Below are 22,648 nucleotides of genomic sequence, written 5' to 3' on the forward strand. Positions count from 1 at the left end.
CATCTAATGCATGTTTCATTAGGAATTTAATTATTTGTGTTGTAGTTTAAGTAGCTCTGGTGGAAGTTAAAATTGAAAACTCGTATGCAAGCTTTTATCAGCCAGTTCAATCCTATACATACTGCACCACTAGCTGTGCAAATGTCCACTGACAACCAAGAGGTACCAAAACGAGATAAATGACTCCCACTTGCTAAGAGTGGAAAATCAATTCACTTTCTCTTTCACTCTTTCTCTCTCGTAATTGCGAGAAGCACACAAGAGAGCATGCAGCGTTTTGAGATTGATTCTGTTGACTGCAAATCTGCAAGTCTGAAAAGTAGCAAGGAGTTAGTCATATAAAAAGTTTTCAGCCTACACTGAACAGAGCATATAGGGGCTTTTAACCGAATCATTGGTTTGCCTCCTGTAGGCATATTTTTGGCTGCCGTATTTTTCAAAACTGCCATCACAGTGCTGAAGCATTTCAAAAATACATTATCACACTTCTGTCATAAATATTTATTTTTTATGAGTTTATGCAGCGCTATCTTTCAGTATTTTTGCTAAAGTCAGTCTGTTTGTATATTTGTATTGTGCCATTTTTCTTAGTGCCCAGGGCTTAGAGATACATGTTGATACAGCTCACGTGAACTACCTGGACTTTGCTTGTCTGTCATCACATTTCTATATGAGCATTCATGCTTGTTTGCAGCTGCTTGTTTGTGTGTGTGTGTGTGTGTGTTTCTGTTGGTGAAAGGTAGGATGATGCAATGACAGCAGTTCAGGGGCCATTCTCTGCTCTCACATTTCTTTCACAACATCAAATGAGCAGCAGACTGTCTCTAGCTTTCAGTGTTTAAAAGAATGTGCATGTGTTTAACCAATGATTAATATTTTTATGCATTAAAAAGATTTGTGTATACACTACTGTATAAGTTTAGTGTTGGTAAGATATTTAAAATTCTTGTTCACCAAGACTGCATTATTTGATCAAAAATACAGTAAAAACAGTAATAGTATGAAATACTATTACAATGTAAAATAACTGCTTTCTATTTTAATATTATGTAATTTATATCTCTCATAACAAACCTGAATTTTCAGCAGCCATTACTTAAGTCAATAGTCTCACATGATCATTCAGAAATCATTTTAATATGCTAATTTGGTCCTCCTCTACAAACATTTCTTATTACTATGCTTAATAAAAAGTTAGGAATTATTATTAAAGGGACTGTTCACCCAAAAATAAAAATACTGTCATAATTTATGAACCCTACTGTCATAATATACAAACCCAACCTGTATTTCTTTCCAGTACAAAGATATTTTCCTTCAAAAGATATTTTAAAGAATGCTAGGAACCAAACTCAAAAAAAAAAAAAAAAAAAAAAAAAAAAAATTACAAAAAATGCTGAGACTATCCCTTTAACAACATGGATGTGAGTAAAAGATGCCAGCACAATTTTAATTCTTGAGTGAACTGTCCCTTTAACTATTTAATTTCGTTTAGTATTCCCATTGTGAATGTTAGTAATGGACACACTGTAAGGGCTTGAGAGGAACAGATAGAGCACAGGGATACACATCTTGAGAATGAGGGAAAGAGTGACATAAGTTATCGTGGAATGGCCTGGAAAACAGCAGTATCATGTCAAGAAGTAAATCAAGCAGGAGGGATGGAAAAATGGGCCAAACAACATATGAGTTTGCCCTCACACACATACACCTCTCTTCATCTGTTGACATCAGGTCGCATTTCCTGAGAGCATCTTTATCTCAGCAGACTGACAGCCCCATTTCTCACACACATTCATTATCCCACCCTCACCCCTGTGTGTGCAGCCCAAAGCACCTCTCCATGGTAACTCACAGACTAATACAAATCTGCCTGCCATATTTTGGTATGACTGATGATACTGTATACAGTCTGACAGTCAATATCAGATTATAATGTTTACTTTAGAATAATGACCACTGACTCTTCATTATCCAGCTTATTCCATGGTTACATTGATGGATACATGAACATGAAGTATTATTTAAAGTTGTTTTATTTTATTTTAATTTATTGGCTTACAGATTTGATTAATGCTTCTACTAAGATTTTTACTTCTACTAAAGAAAATTACAAAATCAAATGATATTATTTTGATCTGTACTGTATTTTAAGTTACTTTTTCTATGGACAACTTGCCTAACATATTTACATAGCTACATGTCTTCTACTTATTAAAGGGTAGTTCATTAAAAAAAATAAAAAAAATAAAAATCTGTCAATTTACATGTTGATTCAAATCTGTATTGCTTTCTTTATTGCATGGAACATAAAATATTATTTATTTATTTATTTATTTATTGGTTGGTCTACACAATGAAAGTTGTTTTTCAACATTCTTCAAAATATCTCTGAATTAAGATCTTGCAGTTTTATTTTTTGGTCTCCACTACGGAATATATACATAAAAAAAAGGGTAACTGTGACTTTTTATCTCACAGTTCTTACTTCATTTACCTCACAATTCCAACTTTTCTTCTCATAATTGAAAGCCACCATCTCATTCTGACTTTTTTTTCTCAGAATAGCAAGTTAATTTACCCGCAATTCTTTTATATCTTATAATTCTTAATATCTTGCAATTGTGAAAAAAAGAGACAGAATTGTGAGATATAAATTCAGAATTGCAAGCTTCCATACTTTAAATTGTCCCTGTTCTCACCTTGATGAAAATCAATGGGGGGCAGACATAGCATGCATGTAGAGTAAGTTCTGCATAGACTGCTGCTGTCCATCCATTCTCTAAGACAAGAAACTTCTGGTCATATGTTTATACATTTGTTTTCGAATACATTTTGAGGCTTGCTCTTGACCTTTCATCATTTTGTCTATTTGTTTGTCTGTCTGTCTGTCTATCTAAGACATGATTAGAGGACTAGATGATCTCTGTTTATGCTGAGCTATCTGCAAGCCATTAGCCTGTGTATGTTTTTTTTTTTTTTTTTTTTTTTTTTTTTTTTTGTCTGAATAAATAAATACAATAAAACACATGTTTGTTTACCCATGTGGGATCCATTAAATAGCTATGCTCTAAACACAATATTTGTTTACTGTTCAAGATTAATTCATTCAGTGCTCTTTTTTTTTTTTCCAATGGAAAAACATAGCATAAACAAAAGGAATTCCCAAAGGACGGATAAGTGCATATCTGTCTGGACTGTTTTGTTTTACTACATTCTTTAACACATTTTTTTTTTTTTTTTTTGGTAGCTTTTGCGCCAGGGTATTATTCTAAATAAAATAATGATTTGATAGATATTGATTTGAAATAGTTACTGAAATGACTGTACACTGGATATCTTTATTTACATTATGTAAATCTCGTTCACACTAAGTAAGTGGAAACCATTTGTGCTTAGCATGACAGCCTCTATTAACCAAAACGGTGTGCATTTATTCATTTATTACAAATAAAAACAATGCCAAGAATAACCGCAAAGCTGTTATTTAAATCTGTTATTTAAATACTGCAATATGCTTTTTGCATGGAACATTTTAATTGGAATTTGATATTTCTATTATACATATTATACATGAAAATGTACAGTATAACAATCTTCACCAAAAGAAAAATAATCAGTACATGTAGAGAATTGGAGAATAGGAAAGAAGGGAGTAAAAATAGGGTTAATCCACTGAACATATTCTGAGGCCTTGTGCTCAGAGCACCACACACATGCCTGGCTGGAAAACTAATGATTATTGATAGTGGGAGCAATTTGGCAACATTCTCACCAGCAGAGCACAAACAGCCCCCAGCAGCAGTTCTGTAGAGTTCCAGAATGTGCCTTGTACACACAAAAAAGAGCCTGTCCATTTAGGAGACAACGAAAAGAGCCCGTTTTCTTTCTGTTTTTCTTTTTTTTCCTTCTCTCTTCTTCAGTCAAACACAGTGGTGTATTGACTACACAATTGCACAACATCTTTGCAGAAATCTGCGTCTTAAAAATGTGAACTTGAACTGATGTGAAGTTTCCACATATGGCCTGTGCAACTGATCATTCGCAAAGACCCGCCCCCCTTAGTTAATGCTCCTATGTCCGAAAAGCCAAGCCGCTTTCATGCCACACGTTCTCACACAGTGAAAAATACATCGCAGAGCAAAGAGGACACTGACAATGTGCCAATAGACAAAACAGAGCAGGTTATATTTGATATAAAACAAAGTCTGATCTTTCAAATTCTGTCATTTCTAAGAAATGTAAACAATAAATTAAATTTTGTGCTTCTTTAATGTGTCATGACTGATCGCTGTAGTGCTTTAGTTCAAGCTGCACGTGAACCAATCATCTCTTCCTCTTTACTAGCAGTAGAACGAAATAAACATGAATTAATCATCAGAATGTATCTTGTTTCAACCACGGAATGACGTCAATGCACAACATTTTTCAAGTTTATATTGCTGCATGAAGTGCAGATCACACAAAAGTCACTTTCAAACCAAGCAACTTTCTGTTGGTCAGCATGGTGAATTCGTTTGACCAACTTAAACACAAGAAAAATCTGTGCGAGAAACTTTTTTGCCCTCACACGAACCTCTCGATTCTGCAGATTCCTATTGAATGACTAGATTTTGTCCATGAAATTTTGCCGAGCAGCAGTAAATGCAAATTTATGAACCCCTTTTATTTATATGTTGGTGTGCTATGTATATTTTTAATTATTTTCTATAAGACTGTAGTAAACTTTTAGAGAGTATTCAGATCAAGACTGAAATTTGGAGAATCGTGCCATTCAAATTGCATGCAGTGCAGTTTTTTGGCCGTGATTTTGCTGTTACTTGATTTGCATAATTGCTTTAGTGAATTAGGTGTGAAAACAAGCCAGACAGTGCATGGAAATAAACATTGCTGTGAGTGGGCACAGTTTATTTTTAGTCATTCACCCCTCAGTGTATTCCTGCTGTATTCTCACTGTGGTCTCATCTGCTTGTGGACTTATGGTGAAATGATATGCTAGAGAATAGCATCACCTCTATTAAAGGGATGTGTAGGGGGATGTTGGAGATGCTTGGCTCTCTCACTTTTTGGGAGAAAATCAATGCCGATGCCTTAATGTGCCTCCTATGTCCATGGTGGCCCCAGACTGGATTCTAATTTCTAGCCCTTTTGTCTTCCCAAGTATGGAAATTTTTGTATGAGTTTCAAAGACCATGCAAAATTAATGCGGTTGATTTCTCTGAAAAGTAAAGTCTGTGGCACCATCAAAACATTGCTATTTTTGAACATCCCGACCAGCCCATAACAGTAACATTGGCTTATCCAATGGCATAAATTTTAGGGGCTCTATCTGTTTGACTGACCAATTATTGTATTAATAAAATATTTTAACAACATATAATTACTTTTGCAATAACAATGGAAATATATATATATATATATATATATATATATATATTTTGTTGTCTGTCTTGACTCTTAAATGTTTTGGCAAATGTGTTTGTATAATTCACTGTATTTGCATTGTATAGCACAATGCATTTTGCCTCTTTTGCCTTTAGTAAAGTATCATTCAGAGCAGTGGAATAATTTTTTCATAAATCGTAAACACCCCACATTTCTGTGTAACTGCCTGCCTGCCTCTTTTCCACGGCAATTACTTATGACTAAATCTATGCGAGAAACTCATAACAGGGCCACATAGTTTTATTGTTGTGGTCTCTCTCTCTCTCTCTCTCTCTCTCTCTCTCTCTCTCTCTCTTTCTCAGATGTTTCCATTAGTCTGTATTCTGGTCTGGTCCAGATATTGAACACAAACAGCCTGAGGTTCTTATCAGTGTTTCTCACACTGCTCTCTTCCCCAGAAAACCCATTCAAACCTCACTTTATCACACGCTCAGCTCTACACTCCTCCCTCAGTGCCAGCCATTCCCACAAGCACACTTTTTCCCTTCTTGCTTGCCCCGTTATTTGAGATGTTACATAAAAATTAAACACCTTTTAGCTGACTTTCTCTTTTCATCTAAATCCATTTCATCAGAAGCAATGTCTGTCTCTCTCCTCTCTCAATAGCTCTCATAATCAGTGTGAGTTGTTCATGGTTATCCCGGTTTATATCTTTCTGCCTTTTTCGCTTTTTGTGTTATTCTGAGTTAGTTAGTCATATGATAGAGTTCCTTTCTTTCCTCCCTCTCCTTGAGGGTCTTGAAGCTAACAAAAATATGTTCTAAGAATGTTTTGCTTTAAGTTATAAAAATGTTATGATGTGAATATTAAAGTTTATAATTTTATCATTTTGCAAACATTATGGGAACATCACTTTTGAATGTTCTCTGAACTATCTGAGACAAGTAGTAAGTACTAACCTTTAGAAAAAAATAGACTAACGTCCAACTAAATTGTTTCAGAAATGTAGCTAAATAACGTTTTTGTGCTAACATTTTGATAACGTTATTGATCACTCTTTCCCTGCGACTAATGGACTTTTTTGTCATTTATGAGACAATGTTTCCCCGCCACTGGATCAAAACATGGTGAAGAAGTAGATACAAGTAATTGGGTATGTAAGAAGATGCATATGTAAAATAATGCAATCCTAAAACATTAAACAGCATATAAATCAAAACTGCCTAACGTTACCAAATGAAATGTAGAGTGCTAAAGGACTGTGCAAGCTTTGGTTGTGTTGATGGAAGTGATTTACTCCATCTATGTTTGGATCATTGTTCTGAGTCCGATCTAGACATAGGCTTTGACAAAAATTGAAACTTGCTCAAATTTGTTGATAAAAAAGAATGCATGAAGTTAGACTACATTTATTTATTTTTTTAAAGCATAGGTCTGTTTTTTTTTTTTTTTTTTTTTTTTTTTACATATGGCATGTTCAGATATTCATACAACAATATATTCTCAGGGGCATGACATTTTTGTGAAAATGTTGGTGGTGGCTGTCAGCTTTTTAAAAAAATAACTCTGAACGAACGTTCTATTAATATTACTGTAAGATATGAATGTTTGTTTATAAATTTGAGTGAAATTTCCTTGTTAGCTGTTCTTCACACAAGCAGTGTGTCCCCTTTATATTAAACTTTTATATATGAAATATTTTAAAACATTGAAACTTTATAGCATAAAACTAAATATATATATTTATTACATTAACCACTCTTTTGTACAAATAATAATTTTATTTCTTTCCAATCCCACAATATTCCATTCTCAGTAAATAGAAACACATTTGATGCTATTTTTGATGTGGAAGCATTTGATCTGTTAAAGAGTTTGATCACCCTTACTCCACCCAAGGGGGTTTGGTGGGGTTGAGGTTTAGAGCAGATGATGAGTAATGCCATATCATTTGTAATCTAATCTACAATGATGCTCACATTGTTTACTTCACATTGTGTGAGCATTAACATCAGGTCCTCTTATGCCTTGAGAGAGCCACATGGCACAGATGCCAGTGTGCAGTGGAGCCTTAAGGAGAGAGCAGAATTTGATACAGGATTGTGGTTAAAGCCAGCGGAGGGCTTTCACAACTCAGTGTGTTTTCACTGTATTAACATATTTTTCACTTTCTACAGAAAGTTGAGTCATTTAATTATTATGGTTTCTTGATTTATCTGAATCATTTTAAGTATGTATTGATTATACCACTATCGACTTTACTGTGCTAGATTTCAATTTGTGTAAGAAATCAAATACACTTCTGAACAATAACCAATCATTTGCATTCTATAGTATTTTTGTTTCTTGATATATATATATATATATATATATATATATATATATATATATATATATATATAAGACAAATTTACATGTAATTAAAACACATATTCTACGCCCATTCTGTATATGATATTGAACAGTTTACATAGTGTTTACTGAGCTTTTGTTTTTACATGGGATCATGTACAGCCTGCTTCAATTTTCTTTGCAGGAGGCTGCTCTTTCTGTAAGAGAAAAATGTTTGTTTTGGCTTAGATCACTATCTGTTGTTGCTTACTGTTGCAATTTATTAATATTATTTGCACAAGTGGTGAATGTTTTGCCTTCATTTTACAGTATGTTGCTGATTTCACCAGTTTACACTGGATATTGTTAAATTATTATTTTTTATTTTCATACATTACTTAGCAGAACTAAATACATAGAGATAAGAGCTATTATGCAGTGTTAATGGGATAGTTCACCTGAAAAGGACGGTTCTGTCATTATTTACTTAGTGACAATTTTTTCAAAACAGATAATACTAAAATAGCAGACCGTCACTGAAAAAAAATATATAAAAAATAAACACTGAAAAAGCCTGCTGAGAATGTGATCATAAGTTCTGCCTGACTAAAAATAGTCAGTTCAGAGTATTTTGCAGACATATCTCAATGAATGAAGAGCCTCTGGGCGGTCCTTGTGCATGCCGTCTGAGGCTAAGACTGTTAACACTATACATGGAAAAATATGCTGTAAAATGTGCAAATATGTGACTCTGACATATGTTAGGGCCAGTATGATATCCTGCAGCTTTACCTAAACTTGAAATAATAGAGCCATAAGTTTCTCAAGTGTGTGTACACAGCCCTGCGCTGTGTAAAGTTGTCGGCTTTTATGGCTGATAAAGATGGCTGTGTTTTGCTGTGGTGTATTTATGTGACCTATTTTATGAACAGTACTGATATAGATTGCTTAGATGCTCAATCTCGCTCTCCTTTCCTTTAGACCCACAACCGTGTGTGTTTACACACGTTTCCCTCTAATTCAGCCAAGAGACAGCCAAAAAAACAGCAGGAGTAAAGATTCAGACTTTCATTCAACTGCCTAAAAGATCAGCACAATACAAAATAAATGCCAAAGATGCACCTCACCAAATGGCCTCTAAGTAGGTCTAAAAATCATTTTTTTTCCAGCATGCGTGTGTGGAAGCGTGAACATGAGTTTGTCTGTCTGTATATGTATCAGAGAGAGTGAAAATACGTGGGTGAGTGTTTTGTATGCATGCTTGAATGCTCGCTTTTGTTAGTGTCTACAAGACTAGGCTGTCGACTGAAGTAGGAAGAGCACTTTATGGCTATACAGGGTGCATTTCACTGGCCGTGTACACTAGATATGCTGAGCACTCAACACCTCCACCTCTCTTCGAGTCTGCTTTTAATCTAGGCTCTGATACTGGCCGATGACTCTCTCTCGACCCAGGTGAAATATGGTCATGGCAGGGCCATCTCAATTCCGTGATTAGACAGACCTCTCAAGCACATTGCAGTGTTGAATAGCTTCCTCCTTAAGGGGCCACTTGAATTTGTTTGGCTTCAAATGAAAAAGCCAAAAGGAATACTCCATAGCAAGATCTGTGACAAGAATACAAGCTGGATTATTTGTGGGAACATCTCAAGCACATATACAAATAAATACCATGGTTTTTTGACGTGTTCAATGGTAACATCATTGCATTTGGACATGTGCTATTGACTTGATTGTGCAATGTAAAACATAAAGATGAAAGTGGACATATAATTTATTTTTAGTGTCCTTTTAGTGTAATCATTTTTCTCTTTTTTCTGTTTCATTTTTCACATACACATACCAAACCCAAGTCTGACAGAAATGGCATCATCATGGGGCAGCGAAACAAAAGTCCTCTTTTTTCCAATATTTTGACAGCATTAGACGTGGCTTTCTGGTGCTTACATGAATAGTTCGATGAAACAGAAAAAGTAAAAATGAAAAAGATGGGGGGAAAAAAGTAAAGGGGGTCATATGAGTTTGAGAAAAATTCTGATGTCCTTTATTTACTCACCCTTGTGTTATTCCAAACTCATAAAGCTTTTGTTCATCTTCAGAACAAAAAATAAATAAATAAAAAAAAGAATGTATATTTTTTTTAATATTCTCTTATCATATTTGACTGTGGATTGAAGCTAATCAACATTTTCAAGCTGCATCTATAATGTAATTATGTGTTGTTGTTTTTTTTTTTTAGTTTTACAATGTTCATTACATAGCTTTCAGTGGATGAAAAAAAAAAGATAAGAGATTATAGAAAATGTCTTCCTTAGTGTTCAAAAGAAAGTGTTTGAAAGAAATCTTAGGGGTTTGGAAACGCATGAAGGTGAATAATTGATGACAGCATTTTCATTTTTGAGTTGAATTGAACTATTCCTTTAATTGTTGAAAATCTTTACGTCCTGTGAGCTGTTTACTGTTGCAACTAGATCATTGGGTTACACTTTATTTTAAGGTGTCCTTGTTGTTACAGTGTAATTATACATTTAAATACTGAGTAATATTAATAAACTACATGTACTTACTATATGGTTAGATTAGGGTTTGGCTTAAGGTTACATGCATGTAATTATGCATAATTAATTGTTATTATAATAGTAAGTACATGTAGTGTAACAAGGACACCTTAAAATAAAGTGTTACCCATCATTGTTTCTTCAAGATATAGCAGAGAACCAAATCAGTCGCGTAATGATTTCGATTTTGAGACCCAAAACATCTGACTCAAATAAATGTTTCATTCAAGTACTGGACTTTGCTATTTATCTCTTGAACTCTCATGAACATGCCAAAGAGAACTAGGTCAGATGTCATAATTGTGCAGTCAATAACAACTTAAATTTCAGTCTGCTCCCACGCAAAACTATCACATGGCTTCCAAAGAACTGAAACCACTCTTATGTATTTTTATTGTGCATTTTTGTCATAGTGGAGCCTCAGGATTCAATAAATTTCATTACGTTGAAAAGAGTGGCTAGCGTATTCATTTTATTTTATTTTTACACGGAAGATGGTAAGTCAAATGGCTTTGGAACGCTTGAAGGATACATGGTGAGTAAACGTTGCTTGGATTTTTATGTTTAAGTGAACTATTTTGTTAAGCCCAGAATGATTTTTTTTTAAGCCCTGAATGATAATATAGCATGCACCTCAACAATTGAGCAGCTGCACTGGCTGAGGCGCATGTGTTGTGAGAAGATAAGTTGTGGTGAAGATCTGATGGCTAACCTCCACCCAGTACTAATGATTACACTGCTCGTGGTGGGATCCCCCCACCCCACACGCACAATTCTGACATATTTCTGGGGCTACAGGGAGAAAGGGAGGAACGTTAACTTCAGCAATAAAAAAGAGAGTGTTTTAGAACAGAGTGATATTAGGAAGTTATCAAGGGAGAAAAAGTTATTGAAGGGGAGAGAGAGTGTAAGGGAAAAATTACACAAGAGGAAAAGGGTAAGAAAGTAAGAGACCTCCCCTGCATGGGTCATTTCAGGAACTGGATGTCTTTGGTTCAATTCTCAGATGGTCTGTGTCAAAAGGAGGCCATGGAGAGTTACTGCAGCAGTGGACTGAACATTCAAAAGAGTATGAGGACTGTTTTCTCACTTTCTGACTCATCTTTGCTGCTTTTTTCTGATGCATTTTTCTTTTCCTCCTGGACCAATATCTCACTGTAGCCAAATAAATTGTCCAGTATCTATGCACTGTAAAACTCATTTCCTTAATCAGTATTATTAAAGAAATGCTGAATAAATCTAAAAACATATATCAAGGTTTCTACAAAAATATTAAGCAGCACAACTGTTTTCAACATCGATAATAATAAAAATGCTACTTGAGAACTAAATCAGCATATTAGAATGATTTCTGAAGGATTGTGTGACACTAAAGACTGGAGTAATGACTGCTGAAAAATTATCATGTCATTACAGGAATAATTACATTTTAAAACATAACAGTAATTTCAAATGTTGAAAATATTTCACAATATTTTTTATATTTTTATTTTATTTTTTGATCAAATAAATGCAGTCTTGGTGAACATAAATTACTTCGAAAACATTAAACAATCTTAACAACCCCAACTTTGGAATGGTATTTTTTCAGTGTATTTTTTTTTTGTCATTTTTTTCTCTCTTCCTTTTTACCATAACAATCAAATCTATCTTCCCCCTTTTTCCCCTCTTGCGTTATCAGGTTGAAGTTCAAAGAAAGGAAGGGAGGGTTGCATGTTTTTGGTAGACTGGAGGGGAGCAGTATTCACAGCGCATGCTAGGTAAGAGGAATTCCTTTTCTCCTTCATCTCTCTCTGTCACTCTGGGGCTGTCTGTGTTTCTCCCTCTCCCTTTCTGTCTTCCTCTCCTTCCCTTTTTCTGTCCCTCTATCGTTTATCTCGATGATGCACACACTCTCATACGCCCTAGGAGCCATGTAGCATGTTAGTTCAGGTGAGAATCTCAGCTTGTCATAGCCCTCTGTGTCTTTTTTGTGCATGTATATGCGTCCGTGCCATACATGTCTGCTTGGACTGTGTCGCTGGGTTTTTAAATGGCTCTGTTGCTGCTATTACTGCAGTGCAGGAATAATTGTTGGGCTCCTTTTTCCTCTCAGGCATATAGCCAACTCATCTCCTCTCCATTATTTGTTTGTGTGTGTGAATGTGTGCATAAGACCTTGCTTAATGTAATTCTTTGAGAACATAGTGATGAGAGCTTTCTGACGCATTGAAATAGGGATTTTTTTTTTCTGGAGTCTCCTGGAAGACGGAAGGAAAGCAGCATCTTATGTTATTATATATGTGTGTGTGTGTGTGTGTGCATATGTGTGTTTTGAAAGTGATTGCAAAAACAGGAGAGCCAGTAGGTGTTTAATATTTGTATAAAATGTAGATTAGCTTGGCTCCCACCATGTGTTGGACTCTCACAGCTTAGAACATGTTGTAAATGATTATCAATATGGGGCATCGGTTTTATCTCTGTTGGAATCTGGCCGTTTGTATGTGTCTGCTGTTGTGGATCCCGTGGGATGTGAATGATCCGTACAGACAGAGCTAGCACCTGGCTGTCACTTGCTGGAGCTCGATAACCCCCTCCTCTCTGTCGCCACCAGGCGCTCTCTGTCATCTCCCTATATCCGTCCATCCCTTCCCCCTTCACTTCAGTGTTCTCTGTGTGCACCTCTGTGAAAACACCTTTGAAATACATTGTGTTTCTGAATGGTTAGACATATTCTGATTCTTCCTCTCAGCTTCATGTATTGCTTTCTCGCTCTGTAATCCGTAGAGTACTAATGAGAATCTCGGACTGGTCTGCTTGTAGCGTTACAAACAGGGTATGACTGAATAATTTATAGACATTTGCCTCACGTCCTTAATGAAAGCTCTCTTTCTCTCGCACATTCTCTTCCTGTTATTTGCTTTCACTCATTCACCCAACCAAACGCTGTTACAGTTGAGGGATAAATTAAGGGCATTTTTTTCTGTCCTTTGAAACTGGAAGTAAATCATTTAAATTTGTGCGTCTTCATCAATATACATTTGTTATTAAAAATAGTGAGGTTAACAAGATAATTAGTACAAGTAATAATATATTATAAAATAATATATAAAATAAAAAATAAAATAACAGAAATGATTTTAAATGATATAAATTAAATTCTTAAATTGTCTTATTTTTGTAATAAAAAATAAAATATATATTATATTATATTATATAATATATATTATATTATATTATATTATATTATATTATATTATATTATATTATATTATATTATATTATATTATATTATATTATATTATATTATTAACTCCTGATTTAATAGTTACTAAGGTAGTTGTTAAATTAAGGTATGGTGTGGATTAAGGGATCTAAAATATGGTCATGCAGAATAAGGCATTAATATGTGCTTTAAGTACTAATAAACAGCCAATATGCTAAAAATTGTGCATGCTTATAAGCATCTAGTTCTTAGGAGAATTGGTCCCTAAACTAAAGTGTTAATAATATAATATAATATAATATAATATAATATAATATAATATAATATAATATAATATAATATATATAATATAATATAATATAATATAATATAATATAATATAATATAATATAATATAATATAATATAATATAATATAATAATGTCAAATTTGCTTTGGATAAATGTGTTTGCCAAATGCGTGAATGTAAAATAATATCAAAATTTAGCTTTATATTAGTGATATAAAAATAACACATTCAAAATTAAAACATTTGATCATACCACCTGACTTGCACATATATTATGAAATTTTTTTTATGATTTTCCAGCAGTTGTGATAAATTAGAAAAAATAATAAGCATATCAGGTAACTCATTCAAATACATTTTTAATTGATTGACTTCCATAATTAAAATATGAACATCTGTTTCCATATGCATGGGAGTGTCTATGCCGCTAATTATTGGTAAGTTTATATTGAATGACAGTAATACAGACACATTTTCTTACTGGTGGTCTAACCTTCATTCCAGCACTGTTCTCTCCAGGCTTCCTCTCATCTCAGCAGGACAGATTTTGTGTGTTCTCTGCCTCTTCCAGATGTATGAAGCTTTGCAGAGCCCTTTGTGTAGATCTAGAACCTTCAATCATGAGGGGAAGTGCAGCAAGCTTTTGCTTCCTGTCAGACAGCCCACTCGCTATCTGTTTATTGTCATTAGATGGGAGCAGTAAAGCTTGGAACAGAGATGAGCTGCTAGGAAAGAGAAGTGTGGGAGATGATCGTGACCATTAGAGAGGAAATCAGAGCACATTTTTGGCATAATCATAAATGATTGCGAGTGTGATATTGATTTTAAACAACAGTTCAATAAACAAGAAGTTAATATTGAGTGACTTACATTTTAGTATTTCTAGTTACTGCTCGAAAATAGTTCCAAATGATGTCAAAGTAGAATCATCTGCTGTGCATCTCAGAACAAACACACACAGTGGTGTTTATTTGCTCAATGAATCAACATTTTGAACAAATCATTGATTTGTTGATTAACTGTCTCATAATGACAGTACCTACCAAATTACATACTGGCATACTGTCTAGTAGTTACTATGTGGTTTGAATCATACTTTGCAACCATTAAAAAGTATGTTATATATGGGTAATGAAATTCATACATACTACATTTGCCACGTTTTCACTGTCATGTGACCTGGAGTGTCAGTTGCGTTGCTTCATTAACATTCGCAATTCCTCTCCCGTGGCTTCATAGGTTTGTAAAGTGTCTATTTAATGTGCACTGCAGAATCTCTGTGGAAGTAGTAGGTACTTTTCTCATACTTTCGCCTTCTGATTACTATGATTTCAGACTTACTAATCTATTGACATACTTTCCCTTTCACTTTGTTTATTATGAAAGTAGACATTCGGATGCAGCAAGTTACTTGTCGCCACCTACTGGAGTATCCTGTAACTTGACAGGCTGTGGTGAATGCGCAAACAAAACCAGCAAAAATTTCCAGTGTTGTTAGCATCATTCAACCAATCAAATAAGAGTACTAATTGTAGAAAAAAATGATTTAAGTCACCTTTATTTATATAGCACTTTATACAATACAGATTGTGTCAAAGCAGCTTTACGGTGTTAAACAGGATAATAGTGTGTCAATAATGCAAGAGGACAATTGTAAACATTGATTCAGTGATGTCAATGACAATTATATTAAAGTAATAGATATGTCAAAAATATTATACAGACTTAACCTGCTTGCTATACTGCGGAGTCCTGCACATGACAAATAGAAAGAAATATTGTGGACACAAATTAAGTATTAGTTCCTATGACTTGTTTATTCATAGCCACATTTTATTAATACATTCTCATAAATTGTTCACTCATTTTAATTGAGTTTAACAAGGGAATGTATAAGTAAATGGTCGTGATTTAACTGGAAAGAAGGAACAAATTAATAAGTTGTGGAAATACATTTTTAATTGGTGACCACAATATCTTTTTCCCCCAGCATGTCACATGTGGGGCTCTGCTATCCGCTTTCAGATGCTCATGTGTATATTTGCCCACATGCTTTGTGAAGATAGCTAGTGTCTCACATGCAGCTGTGCCTATAATGATCAAAGGAACGTCTTGATTAAAATGCTGTCTTATGTTTTTTGTATAAAAATATTAAATCTCTGAATTGGGTGAGTGTGTGTGTGCATTCTCAGACCTGAAATCTCAGGGTTATGGTAAGGATCACGAATAACAGGCATGCGGAGTATTAACAATCTTTTCCTGCTTGTCCAGCTGGCATGCCTTGAGAATGCCCACAGATGTTGTTTTGTTGGATGTTCAGGCGGTTTGCTCTGCATTTGGCTCTGTTTGGTTCGATTTCTTTTCAAGGCTTCAGCACTTCTAATCAGCACTAGATGCTGAGCTTGTAGGGTTGCAGGTGGATTGTGTGTGTGTGTGTGTGTGTGAGAGAGAGTGTACGTGAGTGTGTGTTTGTGTGCATTTTGCCCCTACACGGTTACAAAGACAGCAAATGAGATTGATTTCCTTCCCTTACTTCCGCTCCTTCACTGCAATTTAATTAGTTATATTGAATTAAATCTGCTGTGAATAGCTAAATAAACAGTGACTTTCCATTATAGCTCACCAGTACATGGTCCGTTGGGTTATCCGTGAGCTAGAGCAGGATAAAAAGGTCAACCAATTAAATTTATATAATGCATGGGGTATTGCAATCAAATTGAATGATTTATTTATAAATTTAGTTTAGGGTGCAATGCAAACAGCTGATTCTAAACATTTGGTTCACGACAGACTATCTTTCAAAGGAAAGGCGATCTTAAAACAAACTAGAAACATGAAGTCTTGAAATGTACTCACTCAAATGGCCTAATATCACCACTGATAAATTAAAACAGATTCCTGTAAATGAGGCCAACAGAGGATTGCATGAAAGTCTTCTTATTAAAGTAATTTCTCTCCAGTGGCCATGATTTGCAATCTCTCTCTCTCTCTCTCTCTCTCTCTCTCTCTCTCTCTCTCTCTCTCTCTCTCTCTCTCTCTCTCTCTCTCTCTCTCTCTCTCTCTCTCTCTCTCTCTCTCTCTCTCTCTCTCTCCCTCTCTCTCTCTATTTCAGTATCTAATTAAATAGGCAGTGTTGTGTTCTTCGGTTCCATGTGGATAATTGACAAGCGGCTAGGCCTTACTTTACTCAACAATTACAAGCTGCATTCCAGCTCTGGCTAATTAAGACTCAACGACAGACAGTGTATTTGAATCACATTAAACATTTCTAAGGTTAGAGATGCCGCTTATCCCCTGCCGTCCCTGTCTTGTCCCTTCTTCTCCAGGAGGACTTAAGAAGCTGTACATTTTCCATGCTTGCTGCAGTGTGTCGGATTCTGGGGATTCAGCTGTCAGTCAAGCTCAAACTCACACTATAATGTGGTTTTGTCTTGAAACCTGGGGATAGGCTGTTTGTACACTGAGGAGTCTAATTAAGATGCTCAGTATTTCCTTAATTACCACTGTAACAACAACACTTTAACACTTTAGCATTATGACATCTGGTAAGGATTTTCTTAATAGCTGTCAAGTCAAACTCAGTATTTCAGTTTCAGTTCCTAAATATGTCAGTTTAGGCAGATGCCAGTGCAATCGACTTTAACTTGGTTTCAATTACAACATTTCTTATTTTCATATATTTGTATTTTATGTGTGCTTCCACCAAAAATATTATTATTATAATTATTTATTTATTTATTTAATTTTAATAGTTATAAAATAACAGCATTGGATTTGTGTTAAGTGGTTCCCTACAATTTTGTGTTTCCTCATGATGTCCGGTATAAAACCTTTGTCCTGAAGTAAAACCAGTTGTGAACCACTGATTTAGATGGCAGTGACACTCTTTCCCAAACAGACTTTACAGTACACTTACTAAAAGGTCAGTCCCCCTGGATCAACTGGGGGTTACATGCCTTGCTCAAGGCCTCAACAGTGATTGCTCATGGCTTGGTCTTTGTGGTGACCAAACCAGCAACCTTCTGATTACATCCCTAGAGCTTTAACCCCTATGCCACACCACTCTATTTCTTTTTCACAGTAGCATCGATTTTAAAACTTTATTTTCTAAAGTAAATGTTTTGTGAACAGAAATCATGGGAGCTAGCTGATTGATGATCTGATCACCAAATGCTGCGTTGGCACTCTGTTATACCACTGTGCTTCACAATGCTTAGCATTTGACTTCTCAACCAAACCATGGCTCAGAGCCCACTTCTAAAAAGCAACTGAGGGATATTTATATCCTTGCTTGTGAAATACATATCTCCAACAGGTAGAAACAACATCATCTGTTCATAGGTTCTGTTCTTGATGGTGCATAGTGAACATTTTGTTGTAACTGCAAGAGGTCAAAAGTTTTTGGTTTTTGGGCAGCATCTATTCTCTTTTTTTTCTATACCAGTCTGTCCAGGTCTGGACATCCAGCAGCCAGCCAATGATCCAGATTTCATGAAACATAGTCGAATAGCACCTTTGAAGAATATCATTTTCCAAACTGTCCAAATTCCAAGCTTTTGGCTCAGATTACAACATTGAAATCAGAGCCAGATGACACATCTTTGAGTAATCTTTTCCCATAAGTTCAGTACATAGTTAAGATCTGCAAACACACCCTGAGGAGTTTGACTATGGTTCCATTAAAGCAAAAGGTTTTAAAAGGATCATCTTTACCAGAAAAAGGTTCACATTTCATGTATAATTTGACTGTATAATTACATCTCAAGGACTCTAATGAATACGTTGTGTGAAGTGACATCCAACAACATTTCAGTGCAACATACAGTGTGTTCATTTATAAAAGACACAGTAATCATAAACAATAGATTTTATGATTGTTGAATAGCTCAAAGGTAAACCTACAGCATGGTGCTGCTTCAAAATAACAAATATCTGAGTGTATCTTTAGTGACTGCTGAAAATTATTTGTTCCCACGCTAAATCAAAGACAGCAGTAAGTTTTCTTACACTGTCACGTGAGATTGTCTTTTGCCTGCAGTATGTTTTCTTGCCACATTTATTTAAATTAGGATGATTTCAAGATAGGACACAGTGGGAACATTCAGAAAGTAGATCTCCAGACCTGAAACCTGAGGGTGTGTTCAGTTTGTATTAACATGATGTATTTTGATCGGCAGCCTTACGTAAGCCCCTGAAGAATCTTAAATCTAAAATGGCAAAATTGTTTTCCATTGCCTAAATCAACCCCACATAAACTTTGAACCATCTGGAGTAGATTTAACAGAATGAACTATATCACTGAGGTATTAAAAGTGGTGTGGTGTTTTAAAATGACACAAACAAAAAATGTAAACCATGTTGCATGGGACATTAGTATTTTATTTTACTGATAAACCAACATGTCCTACAGTATATGCATAATGTAATTATTGTTGTCACTGATCAATTAGATTTAATTAGGGTTGAAGCTAAACTCAGCGGGGCTCTGGCCCTCCTTGAGTTTAACACTCCCGCATTAGCAGATTAATAAAAAATAATGTTAAATCTTTACATCTTTATTTTGATCTGTCTACAGGTTTTCAGTGTTTACAACAGATTTCACCCATGATACTGCAAAAACAGAAATAATGGACAAGAAAAGTGGTAAGAGCTCCAGACTGTTTGTAGTCATTTCCAGTTTTAAATGTGTAAATATTCCTTCCATTTGTCTTCATACAAGAGTTGACAGCAAAAAAGTGTTTGCATTTCATGTCTTCCAAGTCCTTGCACAATGATAACATCATTAACTGTTTTGTTGTGTTGACTAATTATGCTCCATATGCTCAATAATACAGTGGCTGCTTGAATTGGAATTACTATGAGAGAAAGTAAAATGTGTAATATGTACCTTGTTTTTCAGCAAATGGCTTTCTTTCCAAGGCCACGGATAGTGGAGCACAGCGTAAACAGCTGCCATATTCTGTAGAGACCCCCTATGGGTTTCACCTAGATCTGGACTTCCTGAAGTATGTAGATGACATAGAGAAAGGGAACACAATCAAGAGGGTGCACATCCAGCGTAAGAACAGGGGCCCAAAGTACAGCACACTGCCACGCAACTTCAGCCTTCCTGGGCATGGCGCTCGACCTCTAGCCAAAGATACATGGGCCAATACTTCCACTTTAGGGTCCAAACCCAAGTCACGTGTTACTGAAGTCCAGCAGCTTTTTGAGTTCAGTGATGCCACTAGTGGTAGCAGTAGCACCAGTGGAAGCCCCCCTGCCAGCCAGTCAAAGAAGCCTGTTAGTAGTTACCGCCCTTCACCAAAGGCAGCAGCGCAGTCTCAAGAACAGACTTCATCTGAGAATGAACAGCCCATGGGCCTTAATGTTAGGCCTCACCTGTTACGAGCCTCCAGCATGCCTATTAATGTCCCACGTAGGAAAGGATCAGATTCAACCGATGAGCAGATTTCCCAATCTCAGAACAGCTCAGCTGAGAGGCTTTTTCGACCAACGGATGGAGTTGACAGGAGAGGCAGTATTCCCCAGGACAGGGCCAGCTTGCATCAACAAATCACAGCTGCGCTGAAAAGGGTGCGTGAGTTAGAAGAGCAAGTCAGGACCATTCCTGAGTTGAGGGCTCAAATATGCTCTCTTAGAACAGAGAGGGAAGAACTGCTTCAAAGAATTCGAGAACACAAGTCCAAGCAAAAGAGTGAGGTTCCTCAAACCGATGTGCAAGAAAGTTCTGTTCCTCCAGTTGTAAGTGAAAAGAAAGATGCTCCTTCCATTTACAAGGATACTGCAGCTGATCAGGAAATTGTTCAAGCAGTACAGTCCAACAAAAACACAGAACAACAGTCAGAGGAACAAAATCTTGTGGTGCAGGATATTGTAGAAACCAATAAACCAGTGACTGATACAGAGTCAGAGAAGGAACAAGTACCAGCTCCAGTGTCTGTTCCAGTAATACTTATAGACAAAGCAGAAACTCCAACTGATCCAGATGAAGCAGAGGGACTATTGCAGGAGTCTACACTTCAAGAAGAAGCACCAAAGAGTCTTTCAGAGCAAGCAGAAAAGCAGGATAGATCATCAGAGACATTATTAGAAAATAAAGAGTCAACACAGTTACAAGGGATTTTAGAATCAGAGGAATCAGTTGCTGCATCTAAATTTACATCCACTCAAGAAGATAATGCGACTGTTAAGGGACCAAGTGTAATTACAACTAAAGAAAATACAACAGCCCAACTTTCTGAACAGAAACTTCTTACTAACCTTGAGCTGGAAGCAAAACTGAAAAATCTGGAAGAGAGTCTAAGCAAGGCCAGTTGTGAATTGGAAAAGACAAATGCCTTACTGAGAGAGCAGATGGATGAGAATAGACGAAAGGATGAGAGAATACAGGAACTGATTGATCAAGTAAAGGAGCAGAAACTTCAAGGTCCTATCGAGACAGAGCTGCTATCTGAACCAGTTGTCACATGTGATGCATCGGTCAGTACAGACAGCAAAAGTGTCCAGGAGAAAGGAATCTCAACAGAACCTCAACCAGCTGAGGGTCCCAAAGAAACAGACTCTAAATGCTCGAGCACTCAGACAAATATAGTGGAAGCTCGAGACATTGAAGTATTAGCACAAGTCAATACAGCAGACAAAATTGTAGGGGTAGAGATTGTCATGTGTGACCAGGCAATGGAGACTGAAGTCCAGGATAAAGAAGGTAACAGTTGTCAGGAAGTCTCTGTATTGCTAGAGAAGACAGATTCTGTAAAAGACAAAGAACAAGAGAGTGATATCAAAGATAGTGTGTCAAGTCAGGTTATAGATACCAAAGTCAGTGAAATTGTTGTTACAGAGAGTGACACTGAAGAATATGTCATGGTAGAAAGTTCCATGGTTGAGACTATGGGCAGTGAAAATGAAGTCACTAAGCCCACAGTCCTAGAGACTGAATCTCAGGAGAGTCCAGTTGTTGAAAGCACAGTAACAGACAAAGCAAGAGGAGAAAGAAGTTCAGGTTTGCAATCACAGCAAGAACCAAGAGAAACACATGGACAGGAACCCAACCTTCAGTCTCAAAGGGCATCTGAAGCCACAGCTTCTCCTGCTGCAATCGGTCAGGTTGTTAATCGTATACAGGGCCTCCTTAATGAGCAGTGGGCCAGTCTAGGAAGTGGGGGCCAAGACGCAAAAGGAGAGAGCTCTCAGAAACCTCATTCTTCCAAAATAAGCTCAATTCAAAGCCATCTGAGAGGGTCCCTCAGTGCCCTGTCTGCCTTTTACTCACCTGTTCAGAAAGGAGGGGCTGCACGACAATCAGGTAAGATGAGGGATCATTTCATATAGTAACGTGCCTTCTCAGTAAGCTCATAATGACTGATGTGATTGTCTCTTTGACTTAGATGGTTAATTCTTTGGTATTAGATAGTTCTTGTATTAGGCCTGTTTCACAAAGCTTGCATGTGCAGCTTGTAAGCAAAGCTACGGTATTTAGGCATCAACCATGTTACAATACTGAGTAAAAAAAAAAAAAAAAAAAAACAAACAAACAAAGAATGTTCTAATGTAAAAAGTTTTACATTCTAGATGCTGTCAGTTCATTAATATTGTATATTTCAGTGTCTGTCCAATCATTGTACTACACAGTAAATACCCTTTACTTCAAAAACTATTAACATCATGTTGTCCATTAACAACTAGAAAACATTTTACTTTATTCTATTCTACATAGAAAGTTGATCCATACATCTGAATGCACACTGCTTACAAGCTGTGTGAAACAGGCCTTACTGAGTTTGAAGTGAAGGTTTTGGGTGCTAGAGATGAAGATCTAAAGAGCTGAAACAAATGTTAAAGTCAACTTGAAATAATAAGTTCAAATATGCATATTTT

The 22,648-nt window shown here is 35.9% G+C and overlaps 1 protein-coding gene across 5 annotated transcripts in view; it reads left to right on the forward strand.

The window, feature by feature from the left end:
- Positions 1-22,648, forward strand: part of LOC109106336 (KN motif and ankyrin repeat domain-containing protein 4-like) — a 44,543-nt gene that overhangs the window by 13,461 nt on the left and 8,434 nt on the right. For 2 of the 5 annotated variants that reach the window (XM_042758398.1, XM_042758397.1), the window contains exons 2-3: positions 19,344-19,411; positions 19,668-22,076. In XM_042758398.1, the coding sequence (XP_042614332.1) occupies positions 19,396-19,411; positions 19,668-22,076 (2,425 nt within the window). In that variant the 5' untranslated portion in view covers positions 19,344-19,395. Of the gene's footprint in view, positions 1-10,476; positions 11,344-11,955; positions 12,035-12,054; positions 12,207-19,343; positions 19,412-19,667; positions 22,077-22,648 lie in introns of those variants that run through there. The other 3 variants (XM_042758396.1, XM_042758395.1, XM_042758399.1) reach the window with 3 other exon arrangements.

This window comes from Cyprinus carpio, chromosome A6 (assembly GCF_018340385.1).
Source record: "Cyprinus carpio isolate SPL01 chromosome A6, ASM1834038v1, whole genome shotgun sequence".
Classification (NCBI taxonomy): Eukaryota; Metazoa; Chordata; class Actinopteri; order Cypriniformes; family Cyprinidae; genus Cyprinus; species Cyprinus carpio.